Source organism: Lepidothrix coronata, unplaced genomic scaffold, assembly GCF_001604755.1.
Source record: "Lepidothrix coronata isolate B3197 unplaced genomic scaffold, Lepidothrix_coronata-1.0 Scaffold97, whole genome shotgun sequence".
Lineage (NCBI taxonomy): Eukaryota > Metazoa > Chordata > Aves > Passeriformes > Pipridae > Lepidothrix > Lepidothrix coronata.
Genome location: NW_016690277.1, coordinates 1,075,145 through 1,100,338, shown reverse-complemented (window position 1 = coordinate 1,100,338; position 25,194 = coordinate 1,075,145). Strand labels below are relative to the sequence as shown.

Sequence of the window (25,194 nt, the reverse complement as noted above, 5' to 3'; positions counted from 1 at the left end):
CAAAAATTACTTAATATTTTTAGACAAAACCAGAATTTTAACATCTTCTGCCGTTAAAAAATCTCTAGAAAAAAGTCTTCCTGCTTGAATTTTCTGATCAACTGTACTTCCTTTTCTTTGCATTTATCTTCCTGATATATCCTAACATTTATAATATACAAAGAAGTTTGTTCCTCTTTCTCGAATTAAAAGTGGAAAGCAGACCAATTAATATTTTCCTTAAAGCCAAGTTTGAGTGGTACAGTAATATCAGACCAAAATTTGACACGTTACTGCTAATCCTGCCAGCCCAGAGCAGATGTGAACCTCCTTTCCTGAACAACCACCAGTGATCACCAACCTGACAGTCACCTCCAAGCACATGGGGAGTGCTCTGGGCCATCAGAGGTCCAAGAGATGGTATCGATTCCCTACCCACTGTACACACTCAGCAGAAGAAGGGAGAGCAGAAATTCTTCTGTAGTCCTACTCTCATCCCATTAAATTGTTGAAACTCAGTAAATGAGAGGCTTGTGGAGACCCAAGACATCCCAGTAAGCACATTCTAAGATCTGTGTCACACTATTTCAGATCTATGAGTAAATATTTTCACCATTTTAAAAAGAAAATAAATGAAAGCACTGTTTTAAGATAGAATCATAGAATTGACTGTGTTAAGATCCATGCTTGGATGAATATTGCACTAAACATACCTTTTTCATTGTAAATTCAGAACTGGTAATTGTCCCCACATGTTCTTAGGCCACAGTGACACACTCTAGTTAGGAGTTATGAGGAGGGCTATAATGTAAGAAAAATCAATAATGTTATTTTAAAATGTTCAGCCATGAAAGAACAATCAACGGATGAAAAGACCAGGAATAATCGATTTCAATGAGCAGTTCATATTGGGTAACAAGGCAGCACAGAGATAGATAAAGATTGAACTGGTAGGAAAGAATATTTAAAGCATTAATTAGATACACTAGAGCTTAATGTCCCTCAGAAGAGTTTTTAAAAGAAGGCACTGTCTTCAAGTTTCACATTCCATTACAGAATTGCATCTATCAAATAGCACTTGACAAATGTGACACTGAAAACTATTTTCTTTTAAAACAAATATAATTTGTTAAACTAAAGTATGTACTGCTGTCTGGATTCTGCAGGAGCATGTAATGTTGTTTCTTGTACTCTCTCAAGGAGAGTTACTCACATGTCTAAGTAAAAAAGTGCCTAAATCTATGGCAAAGTAAATTACATCTTCAAATTAGGATTTCAAGCCAGAGCTGTCATAACATAGTATGAGACTTTCTTAATGTGAAGGCCCTGAATGCCAAAAAGGCACATGACCCTTTTTTCTTCTGTTTTTTTTTTTTTTATATAAGCACTTAAAATCAGGCATCCATCAAGTTTTTAAGGTATACATACATGCACACATGAATATATGTGATATGTCCATACCACAGCAAACTAATTTACTCCTTATTTCACAAGTTTACAGGAGAGTGTCAGGAGAATGCAAACATATCACAGGACTCACACCCACAAACCCAAGCCAAAACCCCACAGTAAACTAGATAAGAGCAGGAATGTGAAAAGCATCCATAAGGTGCACAATGTAGAAAATGGGACTAGATTAAAAAATGGGGAGAAGAGGTAAGGGACTACTCAAGGCTGAGGTCTCCACAGTTTTAAAATGTTCTCTGAAATAGTGGGACAAATTGACACCAGTCCCTCATTAAGGCTTTGATTTACCTTTTGACAATATCAGACAATAACAATCTACCCAAAGATAAATCAAAAGTGTATGAAATATTTTCAGTCCAGAGTAAAACTAAAAGTGTATTTCTCTGTGCTAGCACAGTGGTAAATGCATTATTAATTATTCTTCTTGGTTGTATTATCTACTGCTCTTCAGTCAAGATCAGTTTGAAGGATAGTGGATACTTTGTCACAAACAAAAATCCAAAGTCAGCATTTTGTCAAATTTTCTATCAGTTTGTCATGGAAACAGTATAAAACTTCCCTAAACATACCTTGAACTAGCAGAACATGTACATTAAGTGCTATATTTCACCACACCAAGGCACTAAACAATCCTTCCCTCCTTTAAACCCACTAACATCACTTGGCAGAGCATTCATTTATCTTATGGACATACAGAGAAGGAAAAACCTGAGTGAAGAGCACTACTTATTCTTTCTCAGAGAGAGAAGGACAGAAAGTGATTTATATGTGGTAGAAACATGTTAACATAAGCAATAGTATCTCTGTGGAAATTAGACAGGCAGTAAGAAAGCTTTCTTATGGAAGTAAAGAAAACCTGAGCTGAAATTTGCTTTTCTATTGGAATAAAACTTGTCAAAATTTGAAATGTCTTTTGGTAACAAGTTTCAAAATACCACATGTGTTTGAATTCATGAGCCAGGTGGAAAGTAAAGGAATCTGAAACTTTTTGCAAAAATAAAAATCTGACGTTACTTAGTTCATTTACAACCCTGTTACTACAAAAGGCTTTCAACACTTCTCTCAGACACAGATTCAGAGGATTAATTCAGACAGCATACTGGAGATTTGTACTTCTATCTACATCTACAAAAATAGACTTAAGTGATGAAAGAGAGGGGAGCTTCCTAGGATAACTGAAACACAACAAAACTACAAAGGAAAACACAACTGGTCAAATTCACAGTCCCAGTGAGTCCATAGCAGTAAATCCCTGGCACAGCTGTTGGCAAGATCGTTCCAGCACTGACTGTGGCAACTGTGCAGTACCTGTTTCTGCAGGGCTTGCAGCCATTCCCTGGCCACACCTGAGGGCACACACATGCTCACAGGGGTGTGTGCACTGTCAGGGCTGCCCCTGAGCTGCTGTTCAGGTAAGATGCCTGGCTGGGCTTTCCCTCAAAGGTCATCACCTCTTTATAATGCTGCAAACCCCAAAGGGTGCACTAAATGGGTATTGAGGGGCTCAGGTGAGCTTAAATTACCCTTCCAGGTGCTGATTTTCAATCCTTTGACCCTATGTACAGTACTGCAGGTTTTCTCCTCCTTCTGCTGCACAAGGAGCAGAAGTCTAGTTTTTGTTGAGGCTGATGGCATTGCTTGCAAGCTTGAATACTCTGAATATGTTGGATACCAGTTAGTTTGGAAATTTGCTCTCTTATTCTGTGGTACCACTAGATTAGATACCTTTTCGGAAATTAGGCCAGATATTCTGTCACCATGGTCAGGAACAGACATGGCCAAAGTCTTACCCATGGTGAGTGTGGAAATTTTAACTGACACAGTTCAGAGGATGAAGCAACACTCTCAAGGTTGATGCCTGGTCAGTTAAATATGTACTACAGCAAAAAACTCATCCTGTCAGCTTATTCCATATGCAACTTGTGTCACCATATCCCACACACAGCCAGGAAAAGAAATAAATAAAGAAAGAAAGTGCTAGTTTCAGACTTCTTGGATGGGCCACATACTTCAGTAGAAATTGTGACAAAATTCTCAAATGTTGTTGAAGGATCTAAAATCCAGGAAGAAAGTGAAGGCCTCCGCCTGCGTGGCCAAGGACACCTCAGCCTCTTTAAACTAGAAAAATAAACACACTAGCCATTCAGTTGTTGTGTTTACAAGAACAGTAAAAAAACCCTAAAGAATCTGGGAAAGAAAAGCTCTTTGGTGGGAGCTGGATTCCACAGGAGTTAATTTGAATTTCCCCAGCCAGCTGGAGCCAAGGGAAAGCTGACTTTCCACTACCCTGCACCTTGTAGAATCATTTACACTTCTCAAGTGGATGTAAAAACACGCTACAGACACTAACAGAACCATTTAACACCCACTTTGCAGAGGTGTTAATGTCTAAACAGAGCATTAAGGTCATAGAGAGCGGACCCAGAGTCATTCAATTAGGAGCGACTGCTGAGGAAGCGCAGGCTCCTCTCCTCCAGGGCAATGACAGCCGGGAGCTTTCCCCGGCTTCCCAAACAGGAGCCTTTCTACAGGGGCACGCTGCGATGGTTACCAAAAGCTGTTCAGAGGAGGTTACCTTTTGGTGGGTGGGTGTCACATGTGCTGGAGAGCTGAGTCCCCACGACCTCCCTTCCACCCCGGGCGGTGCCTCTGAGCAGACCCGTGGTGCTCTGCCCGCTGCCACCCCAGCCACGGGCTCTGTCCCTGTGGGGCAGTGCCACGCTGCTGCACTCCACTGGAATGAGAGCACAGAGGGAAGTTATGGCAGCCAGGACTGGCCCAATATGGAGCTTGTCAGCCCAAAGCACACCTGATGCACCTGAGCAAGGGATGTGACCTGATGAAGTGCTGGTCTCCCCAGCTGGAGAGGTGCAGCTCCCCCAGGGCAGAGCTGGGTACTGAGAGTGGAGGGCATCAACTGCAAAAGTGGTGGGAAAGCCCCAGAGAGAGCAAGAGCGGTGTTGTCAAGGTGCCACCATGCCATGTTCGGGAAAGGGACTGTGCCTGGAAAGGGCAGAGCAGACCCAACTCCCTGCAGGGCGCTGTGCCTGGCCCTGCTGCTTCGGGGGCACCCTTGTGCTGGAGACTGAACTTCAGTGTTTCCTGCCACGTTCCCAGCAAGCTCTCTTTCCCCAGCCCTCTGTGAAACTTGCTGTGTATACACGGAGAGCAACATTGATAAATGCTACCCTCTAAAATAAAATTGATGGTGGTTCCTCCTCCTGCTCTCCTCGTATGTTTTCGTGAGGGTTAGAGAGCACAGAGCCAGCTGAAAACAGGGGAGGTAGAGAACAACATTAATGGGAACAAAAGATGACAGGGGAACTTCTTGTACCTACAAATATATTTCCCAAAGCACATAATGAAAAAAAGGAATAAGATAGAAAGAGAGGACAAAGGAAGATGAAAATATGCCACAGGTGGTGAAAACACTGAAACCGCCACACACCTCAGTGCCAAAAATCTCAATTATAAGGTGACAGGTGTGTTACTTTGTTTTGAAGGGAAAAAAATGCCCCATAAGAGATGCTGGCAGGTTTAGAAAATAAATGTCAAATGCGTTCAGCCTTGCCTTTGAGCAGTGTTTCTTTTCAGTTGTCTTTTGTTTTTGTAAATTTTATTTAGTTTCCTGCAGTTCCCTTGCCAGCTCTGTCAGCGCTGGCCATAGATCTGAGAGATGTTGGCCGATCTCCCCTCTAACGGCTGCTCGACTTCCCTGCTGTGCTCAGGGCAGGTTTTACTTGTTCCCAAGCAAGACAGGCCCCTCTGTGCTTTAATTGCTTCGCAGCCACTCTGGCACCAGCTGAGGTCACCCTGAGTGACTGCGGCAGAGAAACAGCAGAAACTCCAGCCAGGGGTATTGTGACGGCTTTTAAAATGCAAAAGGAGCAGAGACCCAAGATAGAGCACTGCAGGCACCTTTCCACTTTTAAATAAACTTAGAGCAAATACAAGTGTAAAACCCAACCATTGCTTTTTATGGTCTTGTCTCCTTTAATTTAAACCTCTTCTGTTTAAGAAACAATGGTATATAGAGAATGTTCCTGCAGTGGCAGAGAAAGAGAATATACCTATTTTAACTAGGGAAAAATCTGAATTTGCCCCAGATTTATGTTCCCTGCTGCATTTGGCAATCCTCCCCCTTACATTCTCTGTTCAGGTGCTGCTGTCTCCAGCGGTGGTCAGGCATGGCATGTGGACTAAGGTGGATGTTGGAAGTCAACCTGGAAAGTCTTTAGAAATGAGTTAGGACACAGGACTTCATGAACTATCCCACTGAAGAGCCATCAATGCAACAAACTGACAGAATCTCTGTCTCGAAAAATCCTTGTAAAACAGTGTTCTGTTCATTTCTAGCCACCCCTGTAGGATTTCCGTGTGAAACATGGAGCCCGGGAGAAAAGGCTGGAGTTTGCTTTAGAGGACGAGTCACTGTGAACATCCATGTCAGGGGCTGGGGAAAGGAAGAGGAGCATGAAGAGGTAGCAAAGTTCTTCAGCCATTATATGGGCCCTGGCAATGGGGTCACTGCTGAGGAGAGAGAGGCTGTGCCTCAGGGAAAGCAGGTCACTCCTGGGGCAGAGAAGCACTTGGAAAGCACTTCCCGGATCATTAACAACCTGTCTCAGAACCAGCTCCTGCTCAAGACAGCCAAAAGATTCCCGCTGGTGCCCTTCTGCATACAGGTCTATATGAACATGGATAGTACCTTTTTCGCATATTAAAGGCAGCTTTTTTTCACAAAGGGAGAAAAATTTCGTCTCAGTGCCACAAATTACTGTTTTTTACTGGGTTCTTTATTAACTACTTGCTTACTCGCTCTTGGAAACCTTTTTAAACTACAAAATGTCTTCTTCAAAATATTAGGGGAATGTCTTCTTAAAAAAGTTGTGGAGTTCCTCTGCAAGGGCTGGGTTTTACATCCCAATGGATGTAAATATTCAGTTTGGAAATAGGAAGATTATGCTTACTTTTAAGTAGATATTTTAGAGCTTCATGGAGAGTGTGATGAGTCCCTCTCCCATTTGTGGATATTCTTCAAATGGAGATCTTTGAAGGGGGAGTCTTTCAAGTGAGCATCTTCCTTCCCAAACTGTGAAAAGTACTTAGGGAAAAATTTGTCTGCTCTTCAGAGAAATCTTATCCTAAGGATTAAGTTGAGGATGGCACTCATGGCATTAGATGCAACCAGGCATGACTTGCAAATACTAACCTATTAAAGCAATTAATTCATTTCCTCCAACAAATGGTGCGATTAAAAATGTGCCTAGGGAATGCTATAAATATACATCCATGACTTGACTTTTCTTCCCAGGAATCTCTGGCTAATCAAAAGAAAATGAACAGCCAAATATTTTAAACTATTGCTTTTTATTATAATTACACTGGAGCACAAATAAATAAGCACTAAATTATTGTAAAATATTGTCAATGCACTAAAGAAAGCAGAATTGATCTTCAAACAACATCTTATTACTTCAGAAGTATCAAAGTACATTTAATTACATCTTACCTAAAAAAATCAAGTACAAAAATGAAAAGAAAATTAATATGTATTTATACTGTGTATATAGAAACGGCTAATAATATATGATTACAGTTAGCCTCTAGCTACTCCTTACTCCTACACAATCTCAGGCACATACCTGACAATTTCTAATGAAATATAAAAAAAAGCAACATGACATTCAATTTCAAGATATTGGTAAATGTATTACATCGGAATGAACACAGAATGATTTCATTTTATTTAAAAACCCTGTCATTTAAAAACATAGTGCCATTGTCCACTTAAAAATAAACAACCCAAACAAAAAAAAAAACCCCATACTATTTTATACCATTTGCTTTAATTTGTCAAAAGGAGCGATAAAGTAGACATACATTGGCTAATATACGTAAACACATTTTTAGTGCAAGAATAACAAGACCTGTGACTTTACTGTGCTTTCTTGAAATCACAGTGCACTTTACACAAATTGCTACACTATAATGTTTACCTTCAGGAGTTTAAAGCAAAATAAGTGCATACCGAACAATTTCATATATACAGTCTTCATAAGTGTGTGTATATATGTGATCTGTATGTATATACAGATTGCATATTTATACAGACTACAGCTTTAATGACCGTGTGTAACTAAGCACTGTCATTCACCCTGTGACGCAGAAGCTGCTGAGACAAGAGGTGGTGTAGGGAATGTTTAACAGCGTTGTGGCGGCAGCTCTTGGCAGCACGATGTGCCTTTTACTCGAGGGATGTGGTGGGCCAGCAATCAGGGGACAGGTCAGTGGCCTATGTCCTGTTCTGGCTCTGTCCATGACCTTCGGAAACTACTCCACCCGAGCCTCACTTCCCTCCTCTGTAAAACGGTTCTCGCAAGTGTGAGGTTTACTTCACATTTCTAAAGTGCTTTGAAGGTAAGTGCTAAGTTATATTTTACTTCATCATGTTGTTGCGCTTTGAAACAAAAAGCCATTGTTTCCATGGGATACAATGGAGGTCTGGAAGCACATGGGCAGTTATTTAGGAAGGACAACACAAACAGTGTTGAGCAATAAAAGCAAAACAAGGAGTGGTTTGTGGTGGGCTAAGTGTACAAGCAAGTCTGCTTAGGACAAGAATGCTTCAATTCCCTGATCATTATTCCTATTACATATTGATATGAAAAGGACACGATATGAACAAACACTGTCAAACACGTAACTGTTCACATTAACACCTGCCTTCCCCCAAAGGGTCTGGACTGTGAAACTGCTTCAGCAGTGGGGTTTTAAAGGAACTGCTCCGGGAAGAGACCAGTGTGGAGAAGGACTATCAAGACTGACTGAACACCAGCTTTCATTTTGACACCAGAGACCTTGTGCAGTTGGGGGAAAGGGCTGAGCTAAGTATTTCACACATGGTTATGGAAAATTCTTCTCTTGCCACATTACAAGGAAGACAAAGCATAAACACTTTCTGAATAATGAACCTGTTATCTCAACAGATTTCTCATGACCAACAAGTTGTCTTCTTTCCAGCAGATTCTGGAACTTTGCGAGATCTCTGGAGTTTTTCTTCTGCCATTTTCTTTCTTTAAAAAAAAGAGAATAAGCAGAATATACAGTTGGTGTCTTTTGGATGTAACATGTATCCAAAGATTCCTTCACAGCCTCTGTGGTTTTTTCATGTCTTCTGTCATTTAGGCTGTGAAGGGCTCTTTAAATCCGTGTTTCAATTGTGTACCCAGTCCAGCCACTGTATATTCATAACACACCCATATTTAATGTATGCAGGTATATACGTATGCACACATCTATGTGTATATATAGATACATGCATATATACATATATATGTGTGTACACATATGCATATATACATATACAGTAATGCTAATATACATACACACATATAAACACACACTTCATCTTTTACAGAAATCTCAGTTTGGACATCAAAATATACATTAGTTAATTAGTTATAAAATATTTAAAAACTTTATTTCAGAGGCTGAAAAGAAACTACTACTGATAAAGCATTACTCAAACTCAAACTTTAGCAATATAGATTACAAAAACCTTCTAAAATTTGTTATTTTTGGTTTTTTTTTGATCAGCAATTACAGCTGTGGCAATGCTGTCAATATAATTTCAAAGAAAAGCCAATATAACAAGAAGTTTCAAACAACACACCTTTTCTTCTCGGCAAATATAATATTAAAATGATTGTTTTAAAGAGGGACGTTTGTGCTACCAAACTTCAGACACATAGATAGAAATTTAAATATACAAAATATATGCCATAGATCTTTTCTTTTCCCTACTCCACAGAAGTACAAGTTTCCCTTGTTCTCAACAGATCGTTTTGGAAGATATTTCATCGCATGGATTTCACCCTCATAATCAGTATAAGCCATCTCTTTCTCCTGTTAAAACCAGGAGGTCATAATTCTTTGGTCATGACATAATATTCTGTTAAAATGGGTGTAATATAATACAGGATTGCAAGCCAATTACAGAAGCAGCCAGGAAGAAGAAGCGGCATAGCCGGGAGAACACGTTACGTGGGCCTCTGCTTCAAAACCGCATGAAATCAAGAGGGATTTCCCTACTGGCTTTCAAGGGGTCTGAATTCCAGCCTTTATAAACAGCACAAGGAAATCTGACACAGCGTAAGTAAGGATGTGTTGCTGGATTTAAAAACAATAAAAATGTAAACAGGTTTTTGTCGCCTTTATTTTTCTGGACCAAAGACAAACGTGGACAGGAACGGTGGCTGCAGTGGCACTGCCTTAACCTGCTGAGCAACCGGGTCTGTCCGTCACGGGCTGTACAATGCTTAGTCACAGTGAACCATGGTCTCTGCTAATCAACTGAATGCAATGAAGGAAGAGTTTTGTTGCAGGCTTTGCTGCAGAAAATTTCGTTTCTTGGCCAAATAATTTTAGCAATTGATTCATATGAAACCAAGGGCAATTTATCTGATTAACGTTATGGGGAAAACAGATGCAGAACAATTATTATTTTAAATGCAACTCAGGCATCCACATTAAGCACTTTGGTTTTCAGTGCTTGCAGTTTCACTGTTTCCCACCAGAACTCTCTCCTTTGTCCATCCTCTCCCACCCCCCCCCAAAGCTAAGGACATCTAACAAGTACAACTCTAGTTATCTTCTACAGCCCTAGCACCATGTTTTTTTGTACTCTTCAACAAAATGTACAACCACATGCTTTTGTACAGAGGCCACATCTAGGCAGGTCAGAGAAATAAAATGGTGGCGGCGGGGGTGAACAGTAGAAGAAAACATAGAAAATAGGTAATAAAACAGTATAACAGTAACATTATATAGTAAAATTCTTCATAAATTTTTGAATTTTTATATATATATATATTTAAACAGTGTATTAGTTTGGATGTTTTCAATATATTGGCGAAATATTTACATTTTGATATCTTCTGGATCCAAAAAAATCCTGGATAAATACGTATGCCTTAATCCAGTCAGAAAAGTAACTCTCTCTCTTGATTGACAGATGAGCACTGCATCAGTGTGGGTTTTTTTCCTAGGAAGTTCACCACCTGCAGATAAGTCTTAGGTTAGAGCCTTTGCCTTATTAAGAAAGCAGGCTACCTGTGCTCGGTGCAACACAGTGGAGAAGGCATCCTCCACAGGCCTGTCAAATTGCAGTGTCCCAGAACACAGTTTGTTGTTTGGAATAAGGAGGAGGGCTGTATTTCTTGGTCCCGGTATTCTTTTTCCAACTCGGCAAAATAGGCATGCTGTCCTGTTTGCAGAGTCCTTTCTCTGATTTCTGGCGAGCTTTTATTTCTTTGCAGAGGCAACGCTTTTTTTCGATCATATCCAGCATCGTATGGTCCCCTTGCAACCACTGCATACATGTGACCTGTTGGAGGGGGGTAGAGGGAGAAAGAAAAGAAGGAAAAAAAAGAGGAAAAAAGCACACAAATAACTAATTTGGTCATAGATTAAATATGCTGTTTCTTTGCAAGGTCAACTTAATCTTATTTGAAACTCTAATTTGTTTGATGAATAAAAAAATCTCTATGCCAACAACAGAATCAAAGCTAGTCTTTACTTCTAACTACTTCTTTAAGAAAAATGGGTAATAAAAGGTCCCTGTTTTAACTTCTCCAGAGCACTGAAAGCTAAAAAAGATAAATGTTTTTGGCTAACTAGCACTGGTTGGATTTTAAGTGATGGAACAGATCTTAAAAAGGAACATGGATCTTAACAACATCCTTAAGTTGTGGAAATAAAAAATTCTATACACTGAAACTCATGTTTTATATTACTTTCCAAATCCAATCTGTCACATTAAAAGCAGGGCGTTAACACTTCTGAGTATCAAGCTAAATATAACTCTCTTTAATTTTGTTAAAATGATTTTATGAACTCCATGTGAATTATATGGATTAACCTGTCCTACTCTGTGATGATATTTCATTAACTGGAAGGCACTAAGAGTTTAGAATCTCCATGTTTCCATGCATGTAGAATGTTTGAAAATGTGATCTTGATTAAAAAATTGAGGTTAGCATGTGTCTAGATGTAAGTATATGTCACAGCCCCTCTGAAACCAAGAATGTGGTTTAACTGGAGTTCAGTGGGTTGGTCACGATTGAAAACATGTCTGCCTTCAAAGGCTTTTGATTGGAACTGAAATCATTAATAGTAAACTATCCTGAAAGGGCTAATTGGTTTTGGATATCACACTGTATACCTGCGAATCAGAAAACTTCCTCTCACCATTAACTTTGCAAATTTAAAGGGATGTCTTGAGTCTCCCAACATGTATTTCCCACACTAGTCAGGAATTAAGGATTTTTAAGTGTAAGCACACCATACGTTCACAGGGGCCGTCCAAGTACATCTCTGCTCCTGTCATGAAAATGCACGTGTACAGTAATACTTAGGCAGCATTTTATGATTCATGGAGGAAATGTATCCTTATTATTAAAGGTATTTGAGTACATTTAATTGTGCATATGCCTTTAGTTCACAAGTCTTAGAATGCCAAGCGTGGGCATTCACCATGTTCCTAGAACTGGGGACTGGTTTGCTGAGAAGCCACTGTAGAAACTTCTATTGCTCTGAGTAGTTTTTGTGGTCAGCTTGAAGCACAGTCAGCATTTAATGATAAAGAGATAAAGAAAATATTCAGATTCATACCAGGAAACAAAGCAAAAGAAACAAATGTGAGCAAGCCTATCAGAAAAAGTAATAATAAATTATGTACTCAATCAGAAAAATAAATAGAATACAAAAATGTGTGTATTTTTTGTTTAAAAAAATAAGGAACAAAACAGAATAAAATCATTTTAGATAGAATTCCCTTTCTTTATACAAACACAAAACCATGCTTACCTTATACACCAGATAATACTCTGAGTAGAATAAGTTTAAACCACAATATGAATCTCAATATTGAATATTCTTATGAATTTTGAATTACACAGGCAACTTATCTGCAACACGTCCTCCTGAGTGGCCGACCATTCTTTGGGAAGTCAGCTATGCCTGCTTTATTAATTGAATACTTATCTTTCATTTCAGGAGTGATCTAATGTCTACTGTGGTGCAGGCAGGTGTGAGGCACATCATCTGCCACGGCCATGAGACTTTGTCTCTTTGGGTGCCCAGGCTCGGTCCAAAACTCACTGACTGAACTGGAGATTCTCCCCTCCCCACCCTGGGCTCAACTCCACAGATGTCTGGATGAGGCTCTACCTGACACAGATTTCCTGCCCCTCTGCTCGTCAGCGATGGGTCAGTACTTACGCAGCAGTGTCTTCAGTATGGCTGGGTCCTCCTACGCGGGGAAGGACAGGGACACAGTCTGCACACAATTCATTACCCAAAATATTCACCAGCACACCAGCTTCTGTGCTGGACTTGACGACAACAGCGCTTGAGTACGGGTTTCCTCTTCTAGGCATCGGGAAATACCTTCTCTTTTATAGCCCATCAGGCAAGCAAACAGAGCGTGTGCCAATGCCAATCCCTTACGGAACGCGGTGTGCTCCCGTCACCATGCACCACACACAGCACACACAACAGTCACCGTGAGGGTGTCACATCCACACTGCCCCCACACTCACCACTGTACCACGCGCAGTGTACTGCCGACACCTCCTTCATGGGATTCAAGGGGACTAAAGAAGCATTTTTCCATGCTAATTTCTAAAACACCAGTTGCAACTTCCCAAAGACAGAAATGGTGTTGTAGAATGTATCAGTTACACGGCCACTCTGCCACCCCGTGCAAAACAGCCCCTAAAATAAACCCAAGAATAGGCAGCTTCAAAATCCTTTTTTATATCGGCCATTGTATTTTGTTACAGTTAGTGAATCATATATTATGAAGAATTTGAGGTTTTCCACTTTCCCAGACACAGATTTTCAAGTCCACTTGTGATTTTTTTAATGCTATTTTTGTTCAATGTCTAAGTCCTTCGCACTAGCATTTTCTTAAGTGCACATGGCACAGTCCTCTCCTGTACCTGCATTCAGGTAACTGTGTGTGCAGGAAAAATGTGCAGAGCTGGTACATGCAAAGTCATTTGCTACAATAGACCAAGTGAACACACAGAGTGTGGGAAGGCTTGAGGAAAAAAGCTTGAATGTGAGAACAAATATGAAAGGGTTTTATTTGATAGTTTTGTCTAATGTTTAAGTGCAGCAAATTAAAAAGCTGCAGAACAGACCTAAGAGGAAATTCCCAGCTTGTAGATCAATGAACTACAGATATGACAATAACCATGTTGATGATACAAAGTCCCAGAGGGTTAACTAAATTTTCAGGGTGTCCTAGACAAATAACAGGTGCTGAGGCTCACAAGCCAGGACTCAACCCAGCTGATTAATCACAGCAAAAGCCCCTGATGACTTCAGTAGGGCTACCAAGGTGTCTAAAGCTAATGTGTTTAACACTGCAGACTTAGGCCTAATCCTTCCTGTGACTAAACTGATGGCACTCACACTTAGTTACACCACTAATTTTTTTCGTATCCTCTCTCCTTTCTGGCTTCAGCCTGCTCCTCTGGTCATGCATCAGGTTGTTAATATCCCTGCTAAATCATAACAAGGAATTTTTTCAGTGAGAGGCACAAAAAATAATGATGTTACAAGATAATTTATGGAAAAAAGTTGAGCATTCAGAACACTTCACAGCTATACAGCTCTCCTGGGAAAGATCCCATAGTTCTTGAGGAATGGTACACATACTGCAGCATGTCAGAGCTTGGCTGCAGATGTGGATATAGGCAGACAGGCAAAAACTGCATCAGCACTGGAAGTAAGAGCCAAGAAGACACAGCACAGGAGAGACAAAGTTGGTTTTGACTGAAGAATCTTGGCCCAAAGCCTGTTCTTACTGAAGAGGAACTAAAGAACCAGCACCTATGTTAGGACTGTGAGGAGGGACCTTCTGGAGAGTCCAGAATGTGTATCAGGTACTACGTCACATAATATCCTTTGGAATACAGAATTTACTAATTGTACATCAGTTTGTGTTTTGAAGGAATTTTTGCTCATTAGATTATCCAGCGTCTAAGAAACTTTTTTCTTTCTTTTATTTTAAATCAGACAGAGCAAGAGAGTGAAGGAAAACACCAGGCAAAAGCCCAGAAGTTTGGACATTCATCATGGAGGGGTTGGAAGTAGGCTCGAATCCTCAATGCTAAGCAGGCAGTAAAAGCTACGTGATAACCTGATGTGTAGGAAGCACATAGGAACATAGAGTGGTTGGATAAATTCACTCACCTGAACATGAGTGCAAGACTAAATGAGGATGTCTGACAAGTTCCTGGTAACCACACTAGACCTTTGATTAGCCATCGGTCTCCAGTTCTCCTTCAAAAACCTTCTTAAAAGCAAATACTTATGTCAAACTTGAACATCAAGGACAAAAAGTAAGAAATGTCTTCCACTATACAAAACTGAATTCTTCTATTCTGTGTTAATCACCTGCTTTGTTGAAGGCTTTAGGAGAAACCAGTCTATGTTGCCACCTTACTTTTACTTTTTGCCTTCAGTTTTCTAATACTTCTATTTGAAAACATTGGAAATAAATTTTATTAAGATCTGTTATGTACTCTTGGGTTCTATGTTGGCAGTGCCGTGGAACAAGAAGTAATATTATAAACCCATCTTCAGCTAAGAAAAAACAACATCTTTACAGATCCTCAAAAAAATGTAAAATCTTTTGCCTAAGAAAATCTTTCAAAGTATAAAAAGATCACTTCTGGTGAGTGTTTTAATGCTTTATGAAGGTCAGAGAAAAAAACCAGACAAAGTTGTTCCCTTATCTGCAAAGTGAAAACAATATATTTTTGTGTGTAGGTGACTCCATTAGCAGTGGGCCTGACTTCATATCTCATATGACTGAAATTTTGTATTATTCCAGAAAAATAATTAGCAGTCCTGATGGTTTACAAATGCATGTATTGCTTAAATTAGATTGCCCTGAGCTAGACCACAAAACTGTCTTGGAGCAGAGGTTTCATGGGCAGAACATGTCCAGTTCATTTGCTCTTAGAGGCCAAGACTTGAAGCCAGAGGTCAGTACATGCTGTAGCTCTCTGCCACATCAAAATTTACTGAGAAAAGCACATAATCCCAGGGAAAAATCAGAACAGGCTTTGGGGAACAGACAATGACTCACGCTGCCAGGAACTCCCCTGTGTCAGAGCAGAGTATTTCTGTTTTCTATTGCCCTGGCACAGGCTCTGCCCTGGCCCTGGGCACCCCCACCACTGACAGCAGAATGATGCTGGCACAGCTCCAGCCCGTGCTGTGCCATGGCAGCCTGGACCAGCAGACCCACAAAAGTGCTCAAAATATGGGTGCTTAAATCAAGAAGGAGAAATGTAAATGAACGTAGTTCTTAACTGAGCCGGATAGTTTGGTTTGGCAGGGAGAGTCATAGACAGAAAAAGACAGAAGAAAATATTATCCAATAATACAGTTAAGCAGCCACTGATGGACACAACTTTTCCCACCAGTTAGCTGTGGTCACCAGGTGGAGGAAGCATCTTGTATCTTTCTGTGGGTGACTATTCACAATATAAGATCAGATTTTCTGGCCCTTCAGGAACTGGACTGTCACTATAAGGAGTAGCAGGCAAAGTGCACTGCTACAGTGCACAAGCAGGTCTGGGTAAATTCCTGAGTAGAGGGATGCTACTGAAAAAAATATGGTGATACCTGTAAGTTACATATAAACCAAATAACCCCATGTAGCATAACCTCTCCAAATGAAAAACATGAGGGCTGTGAAAAGAAAAATCTGTGAGCAGGACTGAAAATACAGAGTGAAACATCCTGAGCACCAGGCCTGGGACTCTCTTTCTTAGCTGTGATTTTACTTGCTTATGTGTGACATAAATAGCTACATAAATACGTGGATAGATAATGCTCTCTCTTAGTAAAAACTTGTTATGTGCTACATAACTCCCACTCATATCCTCTTGTCTCAAACCAAGCCCTATGCAACTATAGCCCAGCAAACCAGGCAGGCAGGAGACAAGAGAAGAGCAAGTGCTGGGAGCAATTCTGCTCCTCCAAAGTCAGGCCACCAGGGTGAAGTGCGGGGAGGATAAAGTCATGCTAATTCCCAGTGCTAAGAGGTGTTTCAGGAAACCTGTCATTGAAAGGTGCACTGCAATTTTTCACACAAGTGCCTGTGAAAACATGTGCTGCTAAAAATGCTATGTGGCAGAAGAAATATTTGAAATATTGTACGCAGGTCCAATACTACTCATTAAGTTAGAAAATGTTGTCAATTTTCATTCATTTTGGGGAAAATGTTTTTATCATTTGAAGTGGCCACATGATATTTCATGCTCTGGGGCTTCTTTTGTGGTATATGAACTTCTAATGACCTAAAAAAATATCTTCCACTATAGCCTACATGAGGACTTAAGACAACACCATATCCCCTTCAGCTGTTTCTCCTCGTGACATCTTGGCTGTTAAGTTCTTGGCTCGCCTGGTTTTAATGCTGTTGGTTTGTTTGAGGTGAAATCAGAAGCTCTGGGCAATAAGGGAGCCCCATAATTCAGTTGAGCTTCCATAATTTTTTCCTAGCATGCAGGTTACCACTTACAGTGCTGAAATTCCAGAGGTTATGGGGCTGAGTGAGATGCTGTTCACTTCTGGCCCTCATGAGCATCTCCCCCTCCTGTTGGGTGGGCAGAAGGGCTGACCCTTGAAGAGTTGGGAAAAACTACATCACACATAAGGGATCATGGGTGTCCCATACCAACACCCTTTTCTTTGTCACAACTGCATATCACAGATAAAATTAAAGCCCAACAGCTGATGTGAGGCTAAAACAAAGTGATCTTAAACTAACACAAAATACAATGAAATAAAAAAAAGCAGCAACATTTGGAGGAGATTATTAGAAATGTCTCCTGGATGTGTAAACAAAGCGGTCTCTAGCAGTGCAATCTGTGTGCAGTGCTACACATCATTCAGCAGAGCCAAGCATGCTGGTTTGTTTTGGCAGGCTACAGCAAGAGAAGAAGAAAGGCTTTCTGAAAGCCACTTACCATCCTCGGGGAGGAAAAGGTACTCCCTCCCTCATGCCTGTTCTGAGACAGGAGTTTCCAAACTCTCTTTCCCACTGAAACTCTCGACGGCACTTTCTGTGGTGCAGACGGTTCCCAGCCCCCTGGCTGGGTAAGGTATTTCCACTGGGAGGGTGTGAAATCCCACTCCTAGAAGGCAGTCGTGTGCCACGGGTGCAAGCGGAGGAGGGCTATGTTAAGTAGCAACAGTTCATGATCTGCTATCTGATACTCTGAGCTCGACGTGGAGGTCCTCTTAGCACATGTTCACAAAAGGGGAGTTGTCCAAAGCAGGAAGGAGTTCAGCCAGAATCAGGTTTCAGAAAATCTGAGCAGCAAGATCCTCACCCAGTTGAAGCCAACAGGAATGTACCGGCTGACTTCATGGGTCCAAGAATTTGACTACAGTTTGTTCAAATGCACAGTAAAAATAACCTCAATAAAAATGATTTTAAAAGACTTCAGGAGAGGGTGCTTGGAAAATTACATTGGACAAGTTTCTTTTGCTAACCGTGAGCTATAACCATTGCACTGCTGTTGAAGGTTGTTACTTCCAATGGCTGCAAAAGTCAGTAAGTCAGGGTAGAACTACAAGCTAAAGCTGCAGTCATTTCTCTCTCTGACAGAGTTATTCTGGAGTAATACTGACATGAAAGACAGCATAATTTGGCCCAAGATAGTTAGTTGTTCATATAGCTCGGTACTGCTAACCCATTCTCCTGTTACTGTCAAATTCAAAACAACAATTCATTATTAATACAAAGCTTATTAAAAGTAACATTATGTTCAGGAACACATGGGATGTGCAAGGTGAGCTGTGAAAGCAGACACTCTCCATGCAAATGGGAGTGCATGGTAATGCTCCCTGGGGACAGTGGACAGGGTAACTGCAAATCCTTCCCTACAAGTGCCTCAAGTGTTTTCTAGAAGATTTCCTATGAAGCCAGCAACCAGATCAGAATGATCCTATGCATTTAGGTACTTGCATCACAAGCACAAATGCACACACAAGGCGTTAAGCACTGCACAAACTGCCCTTTCTGACCTTTCACAAATTTTTCTTTTTAAGGGACACAAGTAAGATCTCTATTTTCCCTTATGGAAAAGCATGCCCCCAGAACACCAGTCTTAATTTTGACAAAATGGGTGGAAAGAGCACTCTGTAATCTTACCCTATATGTTTAGCATTAAAAGAATTCACTGATACATTTCTTTTCAGCTTATGAAACAGCATACACAGCACATTTTAGGGCTCTCATAACTTTCAAATTGCTGTGTTTAATGGTTTGATTTACATTACTCTGAATTTCTAAACTTCAGGAAATGTTTTATTTCAAATGATGCTACTACAGAAAAAAATGAAAAGAGTCCCTGCAAAAACTATAAAACTAGAGTCCCTATAAGAACTACACTACGACTTAATATAATTACATGATACAGTATCATAAAAAATTCTGAATGCCTTTTTTCAAGCATAGAACTAAAAGATCTGACTATATTGTCTTGCACTCTATGGCCTGGCTAATCCACCACTTAAAAATGACTGACAAGAATCTTTGGAACTCCAGGAATTCCCAAAGATTCAAGATTATGAGCAATTAATACTTATCCTAAAATTTAATTAGCAAATGACTAGTAAACCTTCAGCACCTCTGATTCCAGTTTCATGATTCATTGCTTCCAATTACTAAATGTCACAGCTACTTTATACACAACCAGCCTTGCACATACTCCTGTGCCTTGAGTTTTCCAGTAACCCTTGGATTATTGCTGAGGCTACCAATAAAGCAAATTTGAAATGATAAATTCACTGCTCTGCTTTCCATTTTTATGCTGGCAATCAGTCTAGATATATATCTTCCTGACCTTATTTGGAAACATGTATTCTTTTCACCTAAGCCTTTTTTTTAAGCACCAAAAAACTGCTTGAAATGTACTGCTTTATCACTGTTAACACATTCTGGAAATGCTAGTACATTCAAAATAAGAGCCTGTAAAGTAACTGATATTGGAGATATTGTGTAAAATCATCTCATGCATCCCAATTATGCAGTCAATCATCTCAAAGTGCATTCCTATTGAGATCACTCATGAAAAATCAAAGCTTCATCTATGCCTTTGCTAAGAAATAATGCAGAACTCAAGTAACCCACCATTATACATCCTGTCATTCACTGTAAAATAGAAAGGAAAATTCAGTATTGTGTTAGGTCAGCCACAGGAGGGACAAAGAATAGATACTTTGCTAGAGTTCAGTGATAGAGGGATCTCCTGTGTACCGCATTTTGCAGTGCAGCACCTTCAGGGCAACACTCTCATGTCCCAGATTTCCTTGGAAGGTTACTAATCCTGTCTCTCCAGCATTTCCTCTTGCTGGAGGTTGCTGGTTAAGGCATGTGTGCTTAAATGCTCCTGAACCAGACTTCAAACAGCAGGATGGTTTGAGCAGTGACCTCAATGACCACTGCAGCTGGCCCTGCCTATGGCTGAGTGACCATGTCCACAGTACAACTCACCTGTAATTAGGGTTTCTTACTTTCAATCATGACAACTTTGGAAAACTGCCAGATTCCAAATCTCATACAGAGATGAACAGCCCATCCCCTTTTGCATTGAGAGGTGGCATGGAGAAGTGAGAGCTGCTGGTAGGCAAGATCCTTTCCTCCTCTGGATCCAACCTCTGCAGATTGCAGAAGCTCTCACGTACAAGTGAGCTGAAGGCAGCAGGGTGCATTCTTTAGATACTGCTTCTACCAAGAAGGGCCAAAACATTGAATATGGAAGAGTGAAAATGAGTGGAAACAAGACCATGACTTTGTAAGAACTAAGAAATATGAGAAAGTGGACATTGTGGCCAATCCTAAAGTTACAAATATGTGACACCACAAATTCCATTAGTTTCCTTGTTACATTGGACCTCATTTTTTCCAAGCTAAAACTCACAGATCAGCTTCAGCACTATTTCTACTGAAGTCAGTACTGGAATCCAAGATTTAACTAACTTTTATTCCTGGGGCAGATGAAGAACTTCCAACACACCAGCAAAGCTCCTAAGTCTGTATATTTCTCTAGCATTTTCAAGAAAATGGCCAAGAGACCAATTTTAAAATAAAAGAAATATAAAATTAGCAAAATAATATATGAAGGGAAAATGCCTCAGCACTCCATGTTACTTTGAAGTTTCACTACTTAAAGTTGCTTTACAGATGAGAAATTTTGAAATATGCTCTTCCATTTCTCCTTTTTGGATGGTGAAATTGAGTCAATAATTTTCTTGTACTAAATGCCATTTCTCAAAAATTGTACTGATTGTATGGAGGGAAAAAATTTCAGGAAAACATGACTAAAACCAACACTGAATGTACAGAGATGATCTTGTTCTTGTAAGGGGTTGCATCTTCCTTTTAAAAATGCATAAAAACGTGATTAAAAGACAGAGATCTCCATTAATGATTAATTTCTAACTCCAGTTTGAAATTCAGTTAATTAACAGCTGCTAGAGTTAAAAACTGTACTGAGAGTTTCTAAAGAATCCAAGGTCTAAGAGCTTGCCTCAGTAGAGATACCACATCTAATGTTGACTCACAGCAAGATCGTGCAATTTCATTTATATCAGGAATGGCTAAAAAATATAGTACCCAAATCTAATATTGACATGATTTCCTGACACATAAAATAGTTGAGATACAGACAAGAGACTCAGATTGGCATCTGCATGCTTTAGAAAAGGGGATTCAATGGATGCAGAGATTGACAAACTGTCAACCAGCAAAAAAATGCTGCTTTTCTCTGATTATATTTGTGTTTTAAATTTTAGTGCAGAAATCAAACAAGTGTCATGATCCCAACAATGTTCCCCCCAGATAGCAAATGCGCTTTTCCAGACTGTAACAAAAGAGATGGGCCAAGTGAATCCAAGAGTCCACTAATTGCCACTGATTTGCAAAGACTTAAGATCAGGCCACTGGCCCATAGACTCTCAGATCTATTAGTGGAATATGTCCTTTCTCCATCCTGTGTTTTGTTGAGGAAAAGCATTCCAGTTACAGCTTATGAATGAAACTGGAATTTGCTGTTGACCTGAGTGAAGTCAGAATTTAACCCTGTAACTTTAAATTAAAAAATGTAAAGAATTTTCTATTTCTCTATTATTCAATTTTAGTCGGGGTGAAGGCTCTTCCTAACAGTGTCTCTGTCATCCTACAAGTTTCTCAGTATTTCCTGTATAAAGATCTGTCCTCTGAGATTTTTCTGAGTAGCTGCTGCCACTCTGCTGCAGTAACTTACTCCACACTGACTGACCCAGCTGAGCAGTCCAGTACAATGATAAAATTAACTGTAAAGGGAGCAAACTTATCACTCCTAGGTCTCACAGAGAAACACAGACGATGATCATTTAAGCTCCAATTCAATGAATAGCTTAAACACATGCTCAACTGGAAAATATGTATCAGTCGTCCCCTTGACTTATGAGATATTTTGCTATTTAAGATAAGCCAGTGCTTTGCTGCCTCACCACCAGATAACTGAGCCCACATACAGCTGTGTGGTGAATAATTTTACAAAGGGCTAACTAATGATTGTTAGCTGTTTTAATAAATGCCTAATCAATTGGCAATTATATGTTACTGTGGAATGCAAAGCATAAGAGGTCTGACAAATAGTGTCTGTAATGCTCCCATAAAATTGACTAATAAATTTGGGTGGTTTTATGAAGTCCTAAGGCTCACCTGCACTGGAGAAAACATTCTTTTCAGCCTAAGGCCCTTCTATATCTAGTATTTAATCATGCAAGAAGTCATAGACATGAGTCACCCCTAGATTGACAGCAAGTCCCTCATGTGAATAGAGATGGGATTTGCAGCACAGAAGTCCATCTGGTTTAGGACATTTCTAAATCTTGGAGCACTTGAACAGCATAAGATGCAGAGAACCAAAACTACACAGAGTGGGCTGTTACCACATATTTTTCAACTACAGAAAACTGTCAGGAGAAACACCAATATATTTGCAATTTTGAATCTGTTCAAACAATTTTTCTGAAAAACTAGAAAGCTTAAAGTTAGTAAAAATAATAATCTTTTAAAGTTCTCATTTAAAATACATGATGTTTTTATTTTCATTGTTTAACAAGACAAAATGAGAATAAAAGTAGGTTATCAAAAGTGGGTGCTGGCATTCATACCTTTTTATAATTGTCATACACATAATGTATATGAATAGCCACAGATTTCTAGTGAAAGTCTATGAACAAACACACATACATATACAGAGCTATAGAAACGTACTATACATACATACATGAGTGAATATACATATTTATGTGCATACAGTATACAGACGAGATACTATACAGGTACAGTAAGTGCAATATACTGTATAAGGCTATACAAACACCGAGAGAGTCTGGTGAGGTGGTGACAACCATGAGGACACAGCTCGGATGGTTTGTGACTGAATGCAGACGGTGGGGACAACCTGGCCCTTCCGCGTCATGTTTTATGCATCAGGCACACACAGTTCAAACAGAAACATGGAACAGTACATTCAGTTCATATACAAAAAAAGGAGGACAAGTGGGAGTGCGTAGAGGCAACTGAAATGCATATGAGCAGACAAAAAGGTTGTTCTACCTAGGATACAGAATGTTTGGTTCATTTACAGAGAATGCCTATATATAAACCCATGCTTTCATGAATTCATGCCATTTTTATTTCTATCTTTTCCTTTAAGAATATTATAAAATTCTTGCCCTGAGTTAAACATAAATGCACACAGAAAAGGGGAGGGGGAAAAAGGAAATTGCATGCTTCTGGGGTTTTTTTAAATAATTTTTTAACCAAGGCACAATGTCTTCAATAGTGGTTGCAAGACCATTTGAAATAAACTTAGCAATTGCTATTGTTCTGGTACTGTGACTAAACTAATTGTTTGCACACAAAAGTCTCAGAACAAGTTTTGAAGTGAATTTACAAGTTTTAAGAGAGAATAAGAAAATTTATGAGAAATGCCTTAAAGAGAGATTCCCTGAAGAGAAAGGAATGCTACTGAATCAAATTCCTTTATAGGCAACTTATTCATGTTTGGACTGAAATTATTTCACATAAATGGCATTATATATTTGTTTAGTGTTACTGGAACTTGTTACCTATTATTAGTAGAACCATATACAATGCTGTTAGATCCGCTAAAAATGAGATTAAGAAGTTCCAAATCATTTCTAGTTTCTTGTAGTAGGCAGGACAGGACAGGACAGTGATCTCACTGATTCACTAAGCTGAAAGAGTCACAGCTCAGGCACACTTGGTCAATGATTATGGAAGATTTTCAAGGCATGTATCTCTCCATCTCATTGACCTGCACAAGTATTTTATTGGGAATATTAGTTCCTATGTATGCCACTCTACATGCCTGTACTCAAGTCTGACTCTCAAAAGAAAGGTCCAAGTGCAGAGGCCATGCTTGACTGTTGCCCCATATTTGAGCCCTGAGGCTCCAGAAGCACACAGTTCTCACCAACCTCCGGGAGCTCTGGAGGGTGTTTCACCTTCCAGGGAATAACCACCTGCATTGAGCTGCATTGGCTGCAGCACCTGTCCCCATAAATCTCTCGGTTGTTCAAAGTGCTGAAACACACCATCTCAACCCTACCAAAAACAGAAGCATCATAACAACCCCCTGAAACCACAGACCATGCAGGTGAGATCTTATGCCTGTCCTGTATCTTTTAAAGAAACTGTAACTCCCAATCTGAGAAACAACTTGGTAAAGATGGTAGTGAAAGCAGGAAGTGAAAAACCTCACAAGTGCTGTATTTCACTCTTTGTCAGAATATTGTTATATTTGAAAGGTTTCAACAACTTCTGTGAGGGATCTCACCTCTTTCTTTACTCTGCTGGCAAGCTTACAAAGTTCATGCAAGAATAAGAAGAGATCAGAGTAAAGGAACGGAATACTCTTCCTGCCCCTCTCTTCAATTACAGCTGAAATAGTGGCAGCCACGCTGGCACTTGAGAGTGAGGAAAGGCATGAAGAAGACAGACTCTGGGTCTGGTGGTCAGAGACCAGTCACTCCATTTCCATGCCTGACACCCTCTTGCTGTGGCATTCTGTTTTCTACAGCTGACCTGCTTTCACCCACTACTGCTTCTCTCCAACACATCTATTTTGTGCCTAAAGACCATGCTACTGAGCTGTACAGAGAAGGAGAGAGCCACCAAAGCCAGGCTTGGGCCTTGAGACCAACCACAACAGCAGCATATGCTCAGATCCACCTCTGCCTGGCATTCCCCACACTGGGAACCAGAGGCTGCTTCGGTGGTGCGAGGCCGCTGGGCAGGCACTTAAATCAGAGTCCTGGCAAAGCAGGACCCAGCAATGCACTGACCTGCTTCTGCTGCACAACCAACCCAGCTGAATGGGAAAAAAAGATGCTGGGACCAACAGGAGACTTGTCTGCCAGCAGAAGACAGCTTTGACACATTTGCTTCTCATGCCAATCAGTCAGGAGTGCCTTGGAGGTGAGGGATGATAGATGTGGCAATTCCATCCACTTCAAGGTTTGCATTTCTTTTCATTCTTTCTTTCTTTTTTTTTTTTTTTTTTTTTTTTTTTAAGCATTTTTTTTTTGCAGTTTGCACATTCAGAAACGATTTGCACTGCTCTGGACCTG

At 40.1% G+C, this 25,194-nt stretch overlaps 1 protein-coding gene across 4 annotated transcripts in view; it reads right to left on the bottom strand.

Moving 5' to 3' along the window:
* Positions 1-6,799: 6,799 nt before the first annotated feature.
* Positions 6,800-25,194, bottom strand: part of NYAP2 (neuronal tyrosine-phosphorylated phosphoinositide-3-kinase adaptor 2) — a 135,203-nt gene continuing 116,808 nt past the window's right edge. For 3 of the 4 annotated variants that reach the window (XM_017822416.1, XM_017822417.1, XM_017822419.1), the window contains one exon: positions 6,800-10,834. In XM_017822416.1, coding sequence (XP_017677905.1) covers positions 10,607-10,834 — 228 coding nt within the window. In that variant the 3' untranslated portion in view covers positions 6,800-10,606. The remainder of the gene's footprint in view (positions 10,835-25,194) is intronic. The other variant, XM_017822418.1, reaches the window with a different exon arrangement.